General features: G+C 34.9%; 3 protein-coding genes across 3 annotated transcripts; all 3 read left to right on the forward strand.

The window, feature by feature from the left end:
- Nucleotides 1-1,829: 1,829 nt before the first annotated feature.
- On the forward strand, nt 1,830-3,868 carry LOC149495229 (uncharacterized). The gene is made up of 2 exons (XM_089722653.1): nt 1,830-3,731; nt 3,815-3,868. Exons 1-2 carry the CDS (start codon nt 1,830-1,832, stop codon nt 3,866-3,868), a joined length of 1,956 nt encoding a protein of 651 aa, XP_089578779.1.
- On the forward strand, nt 3,800-4,692 carry LOC110008685 (putative LRR receptor-like serine/threonine-protein kinase At3g47570). The gene is made up of 2 exons (XM_089723327.1): nt 3,800-4,209; nt 4,316-4,692. The coding sequence occupies exons 1-2, from the start codon at nt 3,894-3,896 to the stop codon at nt 4,690-4,692; spliced, it is 693 nt and encodes a 230-aa protein (XP_089579453.1). The 5' UTR covers nt 3,800-3,893.
- A 2,998-nt stretch (nt 4,693-7,690) lies between these two features.
- LOC105633421 (putative LRR receptor-like serine/threonine-protein kinase At3g47570) lies at nt 7,691-9,185 on the forward strand. The gene is made up of 2 exons (XM_089723298.1): nt 7,691-8,738; nt 8,842-9,185. Exons 1-2 carry the CDS (start codon nt 7,706-7,708, stop codon nt 9,183-9,185), a joined length of 1,377 nt encoding a protein of 458 aa, XP_089579424.1. The 5' UTR covers nt 7,691-7,705.
- The last annotated feature ends 10,160 nt before the right edge of the window (nt 9,186-19,345 follow it).

Raw genomic sequence — 19,345 nt, forward strand, 5'->3', positions numbered from 1 at the left:
CTTAGAACTTAGGCTCCAGCATGCCCAGACCGTGCCGCACAGTATGCCCGTGCTTAAAATCAAGTTTTATTTTGAGTTGAGAACGTCGGCTGGTCCCTACCACTTGCATTGGCCCGCATAAGATGATTACCTGACGAGCAAATCAATTTCTAATCCTATTTAGGCGCATGGGAGAGTTCTAATTGAGAAGAAATTCAAAACCTAAACAGTTTTCTATTTCCAAAAGATTTCTTACATAATCAAGACTCTATTTCCTAAATGAAGTCGGATTTTCTCCCAGAAAGTCTATATAAAGAGAGAACTCATTCATTGTATATACCTTCTCTGGTTCTACCATCTTTGTTCTATTATTTTCTCTCTCTCTCTCCAAGACTTCAAGCATTCAAGATTTGTATCAAGATTCAAGAAAGTCGTCCACGTTATTTGTTGATTAGTTTTTATCTCTAAACTCTTAATCTTGTTTTTACTTTTCATTACTCACATTGATTATGAAATTATTTTCAAGTTTAATGGAATTTTATTTAATTACTATGTCAAACTAAATTCTCATACTAGGGATTTTATGTAGCTTAATTTCTTTTTCAATTTATAATATTAGATTTGTTTTTCTTTGTTCAAAGTATAATTTATTATTGAATTTAATGCTTCCAGGCAGAGTTTCTCCCTGGATTGATTTATTTCATTAACTACTACCGGGAGAAGGGTTTTTGATATGAAAAAAGTAATAAATTACATGACAATAATAACTTGATGTGGAAATTATATGGTTTGACTCATGGCGGGTCTTCATAAGTTAGTGACCTTAGGTTATGAATTCACAAAACAAAACATAAAACTTAATGATTTAATTCATGTTTGATTGCGCTATTGGAGGATAGGTAATTAGACCGGGTTAAAATAGCTAACAATACATCGGAAGAGCTTATTAGTGATTTTAGGTTGTTTCCCCTACTTGAACAATTAAAATTAATTAACGAACTAATAAAATAAATTGGATAAAATTAAGTAAAGTAAAAATCCCTAATAGCTTTTAAACCTTGATTTCTTTTAATCAAAATTTATTTGCTTGATTTCTTCTTATTCTCTTTTATTTGTTGAATTTAATTTCTTAAAATAACTCCCCTTATTGTTGTTTAAATAATAGTAGGTTAACATAATTTTGGTACTTGGTATACAATCCTTGTGGGAACGATACTCTACTCGTTCTTTATTACTTGTTGCGATTTCGTATACTTGCAAAAAAATCATTGTCATTTGCGAACATAGCTTATATAAACCTATTGCCGAATATAGCCTATACAAAGCTACCTTACCCCTAAAAAGCTACCTTACCCTCTAAACGCTTGCTATCAAACACTATAAAATAGCGTTTTAACTCATCAAAATACTAAAAGCTACTTAAAAAATAGTTGTCAAACACAACATATATTCATATCAATGTATGTATGTTTATTTTCACTAATTTACCAACATATACAATACTAGAGAGTATAAATAGCAATGTTGTTACCTTTAACCTTGTCCCGAAATGACGAGCTTGGTAACACTTGATGTTTTTTCTCTAAAATGCATCATCTTCTACCTCTTGGTGCTGCAGCTGAGCCTTCAAGCTCTCTCCAACAGAGGGAATGAGACAGATTATCTTGCCTTGATACAGTTCAAGTCCAATATTGTGCATGACCCTCAAAATCTGATGAGCTCATGGAACGAGTCACTTCCATTTCTGCAACTGGGAAGGAATCACATGCGGCCGCAAACACAGAAGAGTGACCATTCTTGATCTTCAATCTAAAGGGTTAGTGGGCTCTTTGTCTCCTTACATAGGAAACATGAGTTTCCTTAGGGAGATTAATCTTCTAAACAACACCTTGCAAGGTGAAATCCCAACTGAACTAGGCTATTTGTTCAGGCTACAAGTTTTAAAGTGTGGCAACAACTCTTTCGAAGGTAAAATCCCACCTGACTTGTCGAATTGCTCTAATCTTCTCCATCTTCAGTTATCCTGCAACAAACTAGCAGGAAATATTCCATCTCAGCTTTTCAATTTGTCTAAGCTTATTAAACTTTTAGTTTTCTTTAATTCTTTGAACGGTCCCATTCCACCTTCCATTGGGAATCTTACCTCATTGGCTGTCCTAGCTGCATCCGATAATTTCTTGGTTGGAACTATACCTGATACACTTGGCCAACTCAAGCACTTGACATTGCTTCAAATTGATGACAATAAACTCTCAGGTACAATACCTCAGTCCATTTACAATATTTCAACCATCAATCACTTTTCTGTGTCTGAAAATCACTTTCATGGAAGTCTTCCATCAAATATTGGCATTCTTCTCCCTCAACTTCAGATCTTTCAAATATGGGGAAACAATTTTAGTGGGTCAATTCCTGTTTCGTTATCCAATGCTACGAAACTTTTACGCATGGAATTAGCAAATAATAACTTCACTGGAAAAGTAGATGTCCGCTTTGGAGGACTACGTAAACTTTATAAGTTAACCTTGGCTGAAAATAATCTTGGAACCAGAGAAGGTGATGATTTGAATTTTATCACTTCTCTGGTCAATTGTAGCTATTTGAGAACTTTGGATTTCTCTGGTAATAGGCTAAAGGGAGTTTTTCCGAACTTAAAAGCTAATCTATCTTCATCTCTTCAATGGCTATCAGTTGGGCACAATCAAATATATGGAGGCCTTCCTCGATGGTTCTTTACTCTTGTTAGCTTAACAACAATGAGTATACAAGTTAACCAAATTACAGGTGCTATTCCAATGGAGATTGGTAACCTTGAAAAATTACAAGTGCTATATCTTGATCGCAATAGATTATCAGGACCAATTCCATCATCCATAGGCAATCTATCGTTTTTGATTCAGCTTGGACTGGCTGATAATAATTTTCGTACTTCACTCCCTTCTGGTCTTGATTGGCATAACATGTTATTCTTGGATCTTTTCAGAAGCAACATTATCGGTTCCATTCCTAAACAACTTTTTTCTACCGCTTCCATGTTAGTTTCTATAGATTTATCTCTAAACAATTTTGAAGGAACACTTCCTTCAGAAATTGGCAGTTCACTCAGTTTAAATGAATTTTATGCCTCAAAAAGCAACTTATCTGGGAAAATTCCAAGTGAACTAGGTCAGTGCAAGAGCCTTGTGACTCTATACTTGGATGGTAATAATTTTCAAGGTACATTACCTTCATCATTAGCTTCTTTGAGAGGTCTTCAAGTCCTGGACTTGTCTAGAAACAATTTATCTGGCAAAATTCCTGAATATCTAGAGAAATTTTCATTAAAATATCTGAACTTGTCTTTTAACAATTTTGAGGGTGAGGTTCCAAACAAAGGTGTTTTTGCCAATGCAAGTGCAATATTTGTCGAAGGTAACAACAGGCTAGGTGGAGGCATACCAGAACTCAAGCTGCCAGCATGCATAAATCATCAAGAATCAAAGAGAAGAAAACTAGATGTTGTCAAATTTGTGACAATTGCAATATCAGGTGTTTTTTGCGTGATCATCTTGTCAATCTTCTTATATTGCAAATTTAAGGAGTCCCACACAGAGAGATCTCCGAACAACATGCTAGCAAAAGCATTTGAGAGTCTTTCATATGACAGGATTCTAAAGGCAACTAATGTGTTCTCTTCAGAGAACTTACTTGGTATGGGAAGCTTTGGTACTGTCTATAAAGGAAATCTTGAGGACAATGGAGGATTCATTGCAGTAAAAGTTGTCAACCTTCAGCAACGGGGTGCTGGAAAGAGTTTCATGGCTGAATGCAAAGTCTTGCAAAATATACGTCACAGAAATCTTGTGCGAATCATAACATCTTGCTCAAGTATCGATTTTCAAGGAAATGATTTTAAAGCACTTGTTTACGAGTACATGCCAAATGGGAACCTCGAAAAGTGGCTGCATCTGGGTTCTGAAATGCACAATCAGCCAATTGAGCAACTAAGACTAAACATCCTTCAAAGAATGAATATTTCTATAGATGTGGGGAATGCACTAGATTATCTTCATCGCGGTTGCCACGAGCCAATCATTCATTGTGATCTAAAGCCAAGCAACATCCTTCTTGACAATGATATGGTTGCTCATATTGGAGATTTTGGTCTAGCAAAATTTCTCCCTCAACTGATGAATCCAGTTCAAAGTAGTTCTCTTGGTGTAAGAGGAACAATTGGCTATACCGCTCCAGGTGATTAATACTCTCCTATTTGATATATACAGAGTTTATATTTACTTATTCACTGTCGGAATTGTTTTCTTACTTTCTTTTTTTTTGAATTTTGTAAATATTTTAGAATATGGTTTAGGAAGTGAGCTGTCAACAAGTGGAGATGTTTATAGCTATGGAATCCTTTTGTTGGAGATGATGACAGGAAAAAAACCTACTGATGGTATTTTTGCAGAAGGTCTTAACCTTCACAATTTTGCTAGAATGGCATTGCCTGATAATGTGTTGCAGATTGCAGACCCAATTCTCTTACAAGAAGATGAAGGTGTAAGAGAACATGAAGTTGAATGCGTAATTGGCATGATTAAGGTTGGGGTTTCATGTTCTATGGAGTCTCCTCAGGATAGAATGGACATGAGTAATGCAGTAAAGGAGTTGCTTTCAGTTAGAAATAACTATGTGCGAATTAGAAGAACAGGACCATCCATGTATACAAGTAAGTAATTCATATTTTTCCAATTTATATTTACTTTGAATTTGCAGTGCTTGTTTTCCAAAATGTTTGTGAAGAACAATAAAATCACTTCTGGAATATGGAAGCAGGGGAGAATTTGTTTATCCAAATTGTTCTATGAGAAACTACTAATAGGACTATGGTTTTGGAAAGTCAACTATCTGTTTATAAAAATTGAAAGTCTACTGACTAAATATCATGTATTTACTTTCTTTTTTTCAATAATTAACTTATTCTAGGACCACGAGGCTGAAATTTGACGGAGTGAAAGCAGTTAAGGAGCGATATTTATCAGAATCGTTAGTCCAATTTTAACTTTGCAAACAGCGAGAGGCCTCTGTAAACTGAGCAGGACCATTACAGGAATTATGTAGGAAACCTGGAAGCCATGTTTCTGTATTCTGCCTCTACAGAAGGCCCGTTTCTTAAATTTCTAGGAACTGTTACATCTCCAAAAAAAATGGAGAATCCTGTAGCTGCATAGAGTTGTCAGGTTGATTCTGCTCTTGCTGCATAATTTGACAAAATTAAAAAGAACAAAATTTGAGAATGTAAAAGTTACTGCACTTGGTCACTTCCTGCTCTGTCGGGTCTTTTGATCTTATCAGTTCCACTCGGGCATACTCTTTCATAGGCTCGACACGGTTTGTGACTTCTGAAATTTTTTTGGGAAGGAAGAATGGAAATGCACAAGATGATTAATAATGTTTAGCACTTTGTTGAATTAACAGAAGAATATGCCTATTTATAAGCTTACAAGTGAATTAAATAAGACCTAAAAATATTCCTAAAAATTATTAATCCTAATAACAAAAATATCAAATTCTATGCAGAATATTTGCACTAAATAAAATTGAAATCTCAAAATATTTTTCATAATATTATGTTTGAATTAATTAGGATTAATTCAAAATAATATTATTAAAAATATTTTTAATAATATTATTTTCAATTAATCCTAACAGTGACGTCGGGTTCTTTAATATTTTTCGACCATTTCAAATACATTTCAGAAGAAAATCAACATTATTGGACTTGAATTTCAAGTGGGAACACATGAAAATTCAATTAATAACATAGAACTATGTTGGACACATGACACGACACAAAAGACAATCATCATGGTTGAATTGGACTGCATGGTTACCAAATTCTAGTGCCGTGATCCAACCGCTAAGACATTTAACCTAACTATGAAGAAATGCATACGTCCTTAAGATAGTTTTCTCATTTTGGCTCCAGAATGTAGAAATAAAGGAACAAGAGGAGTTATTTCTTCTTGTTTCGAAAGCTACCAAATGAGAAAAAACAAATGAGAAAAAACAAGAATAGAGAAGAAAAAAAAAAAATCAGTTAACCTTGTTCTGAAATGATGAGCTTCAGTACACTCGCTTGCTTTTTCTTTCAACCTCTTTGTGCTGCAGCTGAGCCTCCAAACTCTCTCCATCGGAGGGAATGAGACAGATTATCTTGCCTTGTCACAATTCAAGTCAAATATTGTGCATGACCCTCAAAATCTGTTGAGCTCATGGAATGATTCAGTCCATTTCTGCAACTGGGAAGGGATCAGATGCGGCCGCAAACACAAAAGAGTGATCATTCTTGATGTTCAGTCAAAAGGGTTAGTGGGTTCTTTGTCTCCTTACATAGGAAACATGAGTTTCCTTAGGGAGATTAGCCTTCAAAACAACACCTTTCGAAGCCAAATCCCACCTGAACTGGGCCGTTTGTTCAGGCTTCAAGTTCTAAATCTAGAAAACAACTCTTTCCAGGGCCAAATTCCATCCAACTTGTCCCTATGCTCCAGTCTGAAGATCCTCTACTTATCGTACAACAAGCTAATAGGAAAGATTCCATTTCAGCTTTCAAATTTGTCTAAGCTTATTCAACTTTATGTTCCTGATAATTATTTGAATGGACCAATTCCACCTTCCATTGGCAATCTTACCTTACTGAAATCCTTATCTGCACGAGAAAATTTCTTGATTGGAACTATTCCTGACACTCTTGGCAAACTCAAGCAATTGTCAAAGTTTCAAATTGCTACAAATAAACTCTCAGGTATAATTCCTCAGGCCATTTATAATATTTCAACCATCACTTATTTTTCTGTCTCCGAGAATCAATTTCATGGAAGTATTCCATCAAATATTGGCCTTCTCTTTCCTGAACTTCAGTTAATACGAATATGGGGAAACAATTTTAGTGGTTCAATTCCTGTCTCCTTATCAAATGCTACGAAACTTGAGTACATCGTTTTAGCACTAAATGACTTCACTGGAAAAGTAGATGTTCACTTTGGAGGTCTACACAGACTTATTTATTTAGCATTGGCTGAAAATAATCTTGGAACAAAAGATGGCAATGATTTGAATTTCATTGTTTCTTTGCTCAACTGTAGCTATTTGAGATTCTTGGATTTTTCTGATATTAAGCTGAAGGGAGTTTTGCCGAATTCGAAAGCTAATCTATCTTCATCACTTCAATGGCTATCAATTGGCCAATATCAAATATATGGAGGCCTTCCTCAATGGTTTTTTACTCTTGTTAGTTTGACAACAATGAGTATACAGTTTAACCAAATTACAGGCACTATTCCGATGGAGATTGGTAACATTGAAAAAATTACAACAGCTAGTTCTTGACAATAATAGATTGTCAGGATCTATTCCCTCGTCCATAGGCAATCTATCATCATTGATTTTGCTTCAATTGGATGATAACAATTTCCATAGTACCTTACCTTCTAGTCTTGAAAATTGGCGTAACATGTTGTTCTTGGATCTTTCTAGAAGCAACTTCATTGGTTCCATTCCTAAACAGCTTTTTTCTATCCCTACCATGCTAGTTTCAATAAATTTATCTCTAAACAACTTCGAAGGAACACTTCCATCCGAAATTGGCAATTTATTCAATTTGAATGAATTGTATGTTTCAGAAAACAGCTTGACCGGCAAAATTCCAAATGAACTAGGTAAGTGCAACAGCCTTGAGATCCTATTTATGAATGGTAATAATTTTCAAGGTACATTTCCTTCATCATTTGCTTCTTTGAGAGGTCTTCGAATCTTGGACCTTTCTCCAAACAATTTATCAGGCAAAATTCCTGAATATCTTGAGAAATTATCATTGGAATATCTGAATTTGTCTTTTAACAATTTTGAGGGTGAGATTCCAGTCAAAGGTGTTTTTGCCAATGCAAGTGCAATATTTGTTGAAGGTAACAACTGGTTATGTGGAGGCATACCAGAACTCAAGCTACCAAGATGTTTAAATCATCAAAAATCAAAAAGAAGAAAACTAGATGTTGTCAAATTTGTTACAATTGCAGCATCAGGTGTTTTAACCATCATGGTAATCTTCTTATATTGTAAATTTAAGAAGAAGACCAACAAAGAGAGACCTCCTAACAACATGCTAATAAAAGAATTTCTGAATCTTTCATATGTCAAGATTCTAAAAGCAACTAATGGGTTCTCTCCAGAGAACTTACTTGGTGTTAGAAGCTTTGGCGCTGTTTATAAAGGAAATCTTGACGAGAATGGAACATTGATGGCAGTAAAAGTAGTCAACCTTGAACAACAAGGTGCTGCAAAGAGTTTTATGGCTGAATGTAAAGTCTTGCAAAACATACGTCATAGAAATCTCGTGCGAATCATAACTTCTTGCTCGAGTATCGATTTCCAAGGAAATGATTTTAAAGCACTTGTTTATGAGTATATGCCGAATGGAAACCTTGAGAAGTGGTTGCATCCAAGTCCAGAAATGTATGCTCAGCCAATGGAACAACCAAATCTAAATCTTCCTCAAAGAATGAATATTGCCATAGATGTAGGGAATGCACTGGATTATCTTCACTGCGGTTGCCAGGAGCCGATCATTCATTGTGATCTAAAGCCAAGCAACATTCTTCTTGACAATGACATGGTTGCTCACATTGGAGATTTCGGTCTAGCAAAATTTATCCCTCAGCTAATGAATCCAGTTCAGAGTAGCTCTCTCGGTGTAAGAGGAACAATCGGTTACGCGGCTCCAGGTGATTATGACCCTTCCATTTGTTATACACAGAATTTGTATTTATATATTTTCAGTCAAAATTTTTTCTTACCTTTTTTAAGAAAAAATTGTCAAATTTTCAGCATATGGTTTGGGAAGTGAGCCGTCAACAAGTGGAGATGTTTATAGCTATGGGATCCTTTTATTGGAGATGGTGACAGGAAAGAAACCTACTGATGATATTTTTCAAGAGGGTCTTAACCTTCACAGTTTTGCTAGAATGGCATTACCTGATAATGTGTTGGAGATTGCAGACCCAGTTCTCTTACAGGAAGATGAAGGTGTAACGGAAGGAAGGAAAGGTGAATGCCTAATTGGCATGATTAAGGTTGGGGTTTCATGTTCCATGGAGTCTCCCCAAGATAGAATGGACATGGGTACTGCAGTGAGTGAGTTGCTTTCAATTAGAAATAATTATGCGAATTAGAAAAACAGAGCCTTCCATGTATAGAAGTAAGTAATTTATCATTTCCAATTTATACTTTACTTTGACTTTCCAAAATGTTTGTGAAGAATGATAAAAATGGCTTCTGGAACATGAAACCAGGGGAGAATATGAAAAATGAAAAACAACAAATACCATACAAAGGCATAAGCATCTTTTCTTTTAATTTTTTTTCATTGTTTTGTTAGCATGAATATATCTACTTGTTTTCATATAGTTGTTAATTTCTCTAATTTCACTTTCCTTGCTGTAGGTGTTGTCTTTTAGTCTAGGAACTGCACAACTGCATCCTGGCGGAGTACTTTGTTATTGAATAGGGGCTTTAAGGTTGTTGTTGTTCTATACTTGTTGTATGATTGTCAATGATTGTAAGACTCTTTTGAACCAGCTTTATATTTTTAGTTTTCATTTTTTTAAGAAATCAACAAATTCAGTTTCCTTTTGAAGCGAATTCAATAAGCAGCCAACACTATGCTCATAAAAGAACACGAAAATTATTTCCCAAATGACAATGTGTGCTACGATTCCTTTTTTTTTTTTTTTTTTTTTTTTTTTTTTTTTTTAGAACCAGAAGCTGTTAATCCCCTTCGAATCATGAAGCCTAAATGGTTTTTGCTTTTCTAGTAAGTGCGCTTTCCAGAGATTGAACATGTCTCATATTTTCAGAATTGAGACTGTTTACTATTTCAATCAGTACATTGTTACCTTTTGATTTGTTAGGCACTTGGCCACAGTTTTCCCTCAAAGCATTTCAATAAAATTGTATAGAAGTCATTTATACCAAATGAAGTATTTGTAAATTAGATGATTTGTAATCATTTAATAGTCCTCTAATATATTTTCTACAAGAAAAAATAAAACTAATTTGGTAAATCATCTTATTTCAGTGAAAATAATACTTTATCCGTCCTGTTAAATTTGTTAATTTTTGACCTTTTATGGGAATTAATAAAATGGTGAATCATCTCAATTTTAGAAAAAAATATGAATAATTGACTAATTTATCCCCTCCAATTAATTGTTCGTTTAATTGAGATAATGTTTAGTATATATATCTAGACAATAACAAAATTGGAATAAATTAAAATAATTAATGTTATTTTGATTTTCTAAAAGTTACATTTAAATGAATAAGAAAATTTTCAAAAGTAAAAAATTTAACAGAATGGAGGGAATAATTCTTTTTTTATTTATGTGAAAACAATAATGTTTATTCATTTCTTAAAGGTAAAAAAATAAATGCTTTATATATATAAAGTTTTCTAGCCCAAAATCTGTTTAAATTTCATGAAATTTAACATAAATAAATCAAACTTTATCATTTCTAATGGAATTCTATATATTAAATTTATTTATATTAAATAAAGGCAAAATAATAACTTCTTTCAAAAAAAATAATGCCAAAATAATAATAATATTACTACATATGTTATGAAGGATTTTTCTAGTCTTAATTACATTATCACATTAACTTTCAAAATGGTGCAATGAAAAGGGTAATAGAAACGTGGAAAAAAATTTTCATAAATCATCTTATTTTGAGAAATCAATATGATACAAATAATAATTTAATTGTTTGAAAGGAAAACAAAGTAAATTATTTATAAGGCTAATTAAGTAGGGGTGTAACTTGGATTGAAATATTCCAATCCAAATCGAAATTTCAAAATAAATGTTAATTTGGAATGGAATTTTGGAATATGAAATTTAAAATGGAATGTAATTTTTAAAATATTGGTATAAGAAATATGGAATGAAAACAAAACATAAAATTCCATATTTCAATCTATATTACTGATTTTTTATTTTATTATTCTTTAGTTTGTAATTATATATTTTAAAATAAAATGTTAAAATAAAGATTATAGTAAAATATCTTTAATTTTTCATATTTTTAAGAAAACTTCTATTTAATTGCGAAACTACGTAATTTAATAATATATTTTAACTCTACCCTAATTAGTAATTAATATATACTTGAATACTCATATATGTTTTCTTTGGTTGAACATTATGATTTTAGTTATACTATCTTACTTTTTATTAGGTTTTATGGTTTGAAATATTTTAGTAGGCTTAGACTTATAATATATATATATATATATATATATATATATATATATATATATATATATATATATATATGGATTTAACACTTTTTAATGGATTTAATGACTATATGTATTGATATATTCTAATATGAATAGTATTATCTTTTGTTGATTTTATAATATTATTATTATTAATCATTAAGCTGTTAATTATATGAACTGAATTATTAAATGTCAAGCGTGAAGTATACCTACTATCTATAAATATGTAAAATTAAATATTTTGATTTTTAGTTATATGTGATATTAATTTTTTATTTTAAAAATTTAATTATGTTTTTTTTAGTATTTATATACAAAAATATAGTGATTATTTCTTATTAAATTTAAAATTTTACATCTTAAAAAATATTATAATATGTAGGAGTTGTATTTATGGTTAAGAAATTTGGAACTACCGAATTTCAATTGAATGGTATGGAATATAATTTGAAATTCCAAAAAATATTTGAAATTAAATGGAATGCATTTTCAAATTTCAAAATATTTTGGTACGGAATTGAAATGAAGGTGATTTCATTCTATACCATCCGAATTACTCCCCTAAGGCTAAGATGGTTAAAGAATATTACGGACAAACTACATAAAACCCTCCAACTCAAAATCCATGGAGAATGCTGCAATAAAACTCGCAAGTGGAGTGTAGGACTTTGGACCATATTGTTGGATGGCTAACTGTTGTGGTGTGCCCACTTAAATGGGACCCACATGTGTGAAAGTAAGAAAAAAAAATAGGAGCAGCCAGTTCAACAGTGATAGCACATGGGCGGTGCAACTTGAAAGAGTTGTACACGGCATTCCTACGCGTTAACCTGCCTATAAATAGAGGCAGATGCACCTCAGCACAACACACAGCAGAAATGAGAGAAAACAAAATGTAGCGAGAGAGTTTTCTAGTTTTAGGATGAGTTTCCTAAAACTAGGGGAGAGAAAAATAGTGAGGAAATTATTTTGGGGTGTTTTTGGGAAATGCTGTGAGTGCCACTATTTTTGTATTACTCTCTTTGTGTACCTACTATTTTTAAATAGTGGAAGAATTATTCGGAGTTTGTCCCGTGGACGTAGCCTTAAACAGTTGAGGGTGAACCACGTAAATTTCTGTGTGTCCCATTTCTATTTTTCCGCTGCCGTAATAATTTTCTCTTAATTGGTTGAAAGGGCCCAACGAGTGGTATCAGAGCTGATGCCCAACAACTGGTATCAGAGTCGATATCCTAACAAGTGGTATCAGAGCCGAAGGTTTCGGTAGGGCCAGCCGGTCAGATAGCGAGAGAGTTTTCTAGTTTTAGGATGAGTTTCCTAAAACTAGGGGAGAGAAAAATAGTGAGGAAATTATTTTGGGGTGTTTTTGGGAAATGCTGTGAGTGCCACTATTTTTGTATTACTCTCTTTGTGTACCTACTATTTTTAAATAGTGGAAGAATTATTCGGAGTTTGTCCCGTGGACGTAGCCTTAAACAGTTGAGGGTGAACCACGTAAATTTCTGTGTGTCCCATTTCTATTTTTCCGCTGCCGTAATAATTTTCTCTTAATTGGTTGAAAGGGCCCAACGAGTGGTATCAGAGCTGATGCCCAACAACTGGTATCAGAGTCGATATCCTAACAAGTGGTATCAGAGCCGAAGGTTTCGGTAGGGCCAGCCGGTCATATAGCGGTACCGGATCGGTGAATATATTTTGAAAATGAATATACCACGACGAAGAGAAAATTACGACGAGTCCATTGGTGTTGTCCGCTCGGAAAGACGTTGCAGAATCGACTTAGTGATGAATAGTAAAATAGTAACTCAAAGTTGATGGTGAACAGTACTATTGGCGTTACTGTTGCTGAGTCCGTTTCAAGTAAGCCCAGCACTATTCACGCATAGTACTATTGACGTGTACAGTTACTATTCATGCATACAGTTACTATTCGAGTATACTGTTACTATTCATGGTCACTATTCACGTATACTACTGTTCACGTATACGATTTATGTTGTTGATGATATTCTGCACAAGTCAAAATGGACAAGCAAAATGATAAGTCTGAATAGCGCGTATTACCATATATGGAGAAATGAGAGATCTCCTTAAGGTAATTAAAATGCATTTGCTTGTGTTTAGTTGAACTAAACCGGATGACAAGACTGATGAGGAATGGGCTTTCGAGCATGCGTCCAAATCTCGGTTGGCAGATTTGATGATGAAGGTTTCTGTAGCACCTTCAGAAATGGTCAATGGAAGCTCACAAAAGGTTCATTTGTAGTAGCTAAAGGCCGAAAGTTGTACGTGATGCATGCGAAACTCTCCCAAGACACTTTGAGTGTAGCGGAGAATGATAGTACAGTTGACTTATGGCATAAAACGACTACGCCACATGAGTAAGAAAACTCTGACAAGAAAGAATGTACTACCTGGATTGGATGAAGTTCACCTAGATAAGTGTCCTGATTGTATGGCATGAAAGCTAAACAGAGTAGCTTTCAAGATTATCCCTCCTTCTAGAATGAAGAATGTATTAAATCTGATTCACTCAGATTTGTGTGGACCATTGACGTTGTCATATGGTAGAAATCGATATTTTGTGATATTTATCGATGACCATTCTAGGAAGACTTGGGTATACACATTGAAGCCTTCTAAACCTGGTTCAGAGACAGACAGGCAAGAAGCTGAAGTGTATCAGGACAAATAATGGTGGAGAATACACTGGGCCATTTGATGTTTTCTACAAAGAGCATAGTATTCGACATCAAACGACACTTCCCAAGACGCAACAACTGAACAGTTTGGCGGAGAGGATGAACAGAACTTTGATGGAGAGAGTCAGATGTTTACTCTCATATGCAAAGTTGTCTAAAAGATTTTGGGGTGAAGCGTTACCCACAGCAGTTCGCCGTTCACTCTGTTTCCCTCTATAGTATGATACTCCAGAGAGAGTATGGTTAGGAAAGGATGTTTCCTATGATCATTTGCGGGTGTTTGATGCAAAGCCTTCGTACATGTCCCGAAGGATGAACGGTCTAAGATTGATGTCAAGACTAGACAGTGTGTATTCATTGGCTATGGCCAAGACCAATGTGGCTATAGGTTTTATGACCCAATCCAGAAGACGATTATAAGAAATCGTGATGTTGTATTTGTTGAAGATCAGACTATTGAAGATATTGAAGCAGAGTGCCAATAGATCTGATGAAGACTCAACATACATACAGAGAGTACCTCCAATAGAACGCAGACAAATTGGAGATGAAGAAATTGTTCCACAAGAACAAGTGCTAGAGTTAGAAAATTCAGAAGTTCCTAAATGAACCAAATGAAGATTATGGTGTTCATATTCAACCACCAGCACTGGAAGGTTCTCAAACATTAAGAAGATCTAGTACAGTCTGACAACCATCTACTAGATATCCAGTCAATGAGTATGTACTGACGACTGACGGGGGAGAACCTGAAAGCTTTGAAGAAGCTATGGAAATGAACACAAGAGGAACTGGATTGAAGCCGTGCAAGATGAAATCAAGTCCTTGCATGAGGATGAAACATTTGAGCTGGTGAAGTTGCCTAAAGGCAAGAATGCTTTGAAGAACAAGTGGGTGTTCAGGATCAAGCAGGAAGAACACAGCTCCCAACCACGATTCAAAGCTAGACTGATTGTGAAAGGATTTAATCAAAGAAAGGGTATTGATTTTGATCTTTTCAGCAGTTGTGAAAATGACATCCATTCGGACAGTGCTCGGAACGGCCGCCAGTTTTGATCTGGAAATCGAGCAAATGGATGGAAAGACTACCTTCCTAAATGGAGATTTGGAAGAAGAAATATACATGGAGCAACCAGAGAGTTTTGTAGAAAAAGAGGATTGTGTTTGCAAACTGAAGAAGAGCCTGTATGGCTTGAAGCAGGCACTGAGACAGTGGTACAAGAAGCTTGAGTCTGTTATGGGGGAGCATGGCTACAGAAAGACTACTTCAGATCACTATAAAGAAATTCTCTGATGATGACTACATTGTTTTTGCTCTATGTTATTGATATGGTGACTGTTGGTCAGAATTCTAGCTGGAAGAAACAGCTAAGTAAGTCTTTTGCCATGAAAGACTCGGGACCAGCAAAGCAAATTCTTGGCATGAAGATCGAAGAGCCAAGAAATTATGGTTGTCACAGGAGAAGTACGTTGAGAGAGTACTTCAAAGGTTTAGAATGGAGAATGCTAAAGCGGTTAGTTGTCCTCTTACTAATCACTTTAAATTGAGTTCTAAACAGTGCCCTTCTACGAATGGAGAGAAGGAAGAAATGGAAAAAGATCTGTAGGTTGTGCCTTGTGTCGAAAGTCTTCCCGACAAAAGGAGTTCGGGCGGCGTGTCCCGCAAAGTTGTAGCGGCGGTACAAGATGGTGGGCAGATCTAATAGATTATAGCTGCAGGGGGAGCCGTGTCATGACAGTCACAGCTCAATTCACCATGGAAAGAATTCCTCCTTCCATTCTATCACTAGATCAGGGATGTGTTGGAGATGAAGCTGTTACAGCTTGAGAAGATCCATACAGGAGAAAATGGATCAGTCATGTTGACGAAGATTCTTTCAAAGGAAAAGTTTGAATACTGTCGGATAGTTGCATGGATGATGGAGAATATGGCTAATGTTCCCACTTAAGTGTGCAGGGGGAGAATTGTTGTGGTGTGCCCACTTAAATGGGACCCACATGTGTGAAAGTAAGAAAAAAAAAATAGGAGCAGCCAGTTCAACAGTGATAGCACATGGGCGGTGCAACTTGAAAGAGTTGTACACGGCATTCCTACGCGTTAACCTGCCTATAAATAGAGGCAGATGCACCTCAGCACAACACACAGCAGAAATGAGAGAAAACAAAATGTAGCGAGAGAGTTTTCTAGTTTTAGGATGAGTTTCCTAAAACTAGGGGAGAGAAAAATAGTGAGGAAATTATTTTGGGGTGTTTTTGGGAAACGCTGTGAGTGCCACTATTTTTGCATTACTCTCTTTGTGTACCTACTATTTTTAAATAGTGGAAGAATTATTCGGAGTTTGTCCCGTGGACGTAGCCCTAAACAGTTGAGGGTGAACCACGTAAATTTCTGTGTGTCCCATTTCTATTTTTCCGCTGCCGTAATAATTTTCTCTTAATTGGTTGAAAGGGCCCAACGAGTGGTATCAGAGCTGATGCCTAACAATTGGTATCAGAGCTGAGTCAAGTGGTACCTGAGCCTAACAACTAGTATCAGAGCTTGGTTCCTAACACTAACTGCGGGGGTCAATGTGGGTTTGTAATGTATCTAGTTGGTTCTATATGTAACTTTTTAAAGTATGAAAATTAAAAAAGAAAGGGTTTGGGGACCTATATGTAATTTTCAAATGATGAAGTTTGGGGGGCATGGCCTCATTACCGTACATCCATGTTGGACACTAACATATTGTTTTGACAGGGTATTTGATAGGTTTGGAAAGTAATTTTAGCCCTTATGTTAAATTAGCTGATTATTGAAGTAGATATAATTAAATAACAAGAAATTAGATTATTTGAATAGCTTTATATATATAAATAGAATATTTTTATTTATTTTCCAAGGATCAATTATTATATTATATTGTTAATTACTACTCCTTTATTTAATTGTAATTGAAAATAAATGTCTAATTGTGCACTTACATCACGATATTTAATTGTTTGATGTGCCTGCATTTAATAACAATGCTTGATTATTTGTGTTATGAAAATGTTATGCCTTGTTTGTGTGGAATTGGGATGAAGTGGATCACCATGGATTTGTGAGGGCGGTCCTTGATACCGTTGACCATGTATGGAGAGATCAACGTCCCCGTGTGCACCTGATGATATGATATGAAAAAACCATAGGGTGGCCTCCTGTTGGTATAGAAAAGAAAAGATAGAATGGAAAAACAAGGAGAGGGCTGGTCAAGTGAGGATTAGACCGATCGGCCATGTATAGGGGATTGGCTCCCTAGTGCACACGTCATGAGAGGATGGACCACGTGGGAGGACGGCTCATCGGGGGTTTCGATGACGCCACAAACCAATTTCCACGTGATGTGATTATATGAAGTTGTTAATAATTGTGCATGCTGTTGTTATGCTATTTGTGTGACTGTCAGCGTGATCATATAACTGGTCGGATAACTAGATTGATATATTTACACATTCATATGAATGCATGTGTTGTGCAATTTATTCCTTGTAAGACTCACATGTCTTGTTTAACTTTTCAGAAAGTAGACTTTTCTAAACCTTAGTTAAATCTCTGTTTCCTTCACACGGAGCTAGAAAAGAAAATATTTAATTTCAGTTTTTAGTGTATTGTGAGTTTACAAAATCTAATTGTTCTATTTGATATTGAACTCCGCAGTCATAGGAATAAAATCAATAAATTGATGAAGATGTTCAATTAATAATTTTATGAAAATGCTTGAATCTATTAGCCCATATTATGTATATATTGTATTATTTTTGGGCCCGAGCTATAAATTGTTTAAGATGTTTAAATTTGGGCTAAAGAATAATAAATTATGATATTTATGGTGCTTGACAATATGGGCTGGATGTTTGAAATAGACATTGATATAGTTAACTTTTGTAGTTTAGGCTTACTGCAGGTTTCATGGGCCTTAAGTTTGCCTAGACCCTAGTACCTGTCTGGCCCATGGAAGCGGGTCGTGATAGAACTGGACTGGCCGATTTGACCAGTTTAATCAGAAACCGGACTATGATCGTGTTCGAGTGGGGCAAATAAAACAGGAGGCAAAAAAATTGCTCAGAACCGATATAAATTGGTAAGAACCGCAAATCGGTTTGAATAATTACTACGGTTCAAATCAAAACAACAAAAAAAAAAGGAAAACGGAAAGAGAATATTGGAGTGTGTGGGTTGCTCGTGGCCGGACCACCTTCCCCTGAAGTGAATCGGCGAGATGCTTCGCCTGGTGTCGACAGTGAGACTTACCTGCCGGTGGTAGAACTGCAATTCCCGTTTGAAAATTTCTCTCTCCTGGGTATTTATCAACCAGTGAAATTACTGAATCAAGTATGGTGGGGCACAGAAAAATGAGGAAATGAGTTAATGTCCATTTGTAACTTGTCACTATCAGGTGAAATTACTTATTATGTTTAAGTGAACAAAATTTTATCTTAGAAAGTGTTTTGGCGAGAATGTGTCCCTTACCTGCAACCCACCAAACAGAAACCAGAAGAACAAAAAGGAAAAACCAAAAAAGTTAACTTTACTATCAAGATATTTTTGGACACTCCAAAAGGATAGTGATCTAATGAAATATATATATATATATATATAATGTGTTGCTTTGTTTCCCACTGGAAACTAGTTATTTGGCTCCAGAATGTATTATGTATGTGTTAATTTTCGAAAGTTACCAAATGGAAAAGAACAAAGATAGGCTCTGAATATCGACTTCATTATAGATGCAGCAGAACTAAATCTGCCCTACAAAATTACCCTGGGACAATATTCAAGATAGAACTTATAAATTCATGTTAAATTTTTTTAAGAACGAAAAATTTGAGATGGTTTTAAAGAACATGTTAGCATTCTATGAACTTGTGTACACCTTAATCACTGCTCAAAAATTTTTCTTTGATATATATTTTATAATTAAATAGAATTGCAATTAATATTTTAGAGTCCATTTAAATAATTTATACCGTCATGTTGTCCATTTTAAAAATAACTAACTTATATTTTAAGTTCGTTAAATATTGTCTTGTTTCCGTTTTTAAACGGAAAATTGCTATGAAATGACTTCAATGATTTTGACTAATTGACAAAATCAATTTTGCACTGAACCCAACTCAACTATAGAATATTAATTTCTGCATCTTGTGCCTTGCCGGAGCATCACCGATGCCGCAGCCGGACAATCATTTCACTTAAATCAACTGCAGATCCATCACCGATTTTTTTGGTCAGTTTGAAAAAATAAACAAGGAATAAAAGGACAGAGGCAAGGTATTATTTAAGAATGTTAGCTGGAGCTCAAACACCATGGACGTGGGAGCTCTACAA

The sequence above is a fragment of the Jatropha curcas genome, chromosome 6, assembly GCF_041381405.1.
Source record: "Jatropha curcas cultivar XTBG-Jc1 chromosome 6, XTBG_Jcur_1.0, whole genome shotgun sequence".
Classification (NCBI taxonomy): Eukaryota; Viridiplantae; Streptophyta; class Magnoliopsida; order Malpighiales; family Euphorbiaceae; genus Jatropha; species Jatropha curcas.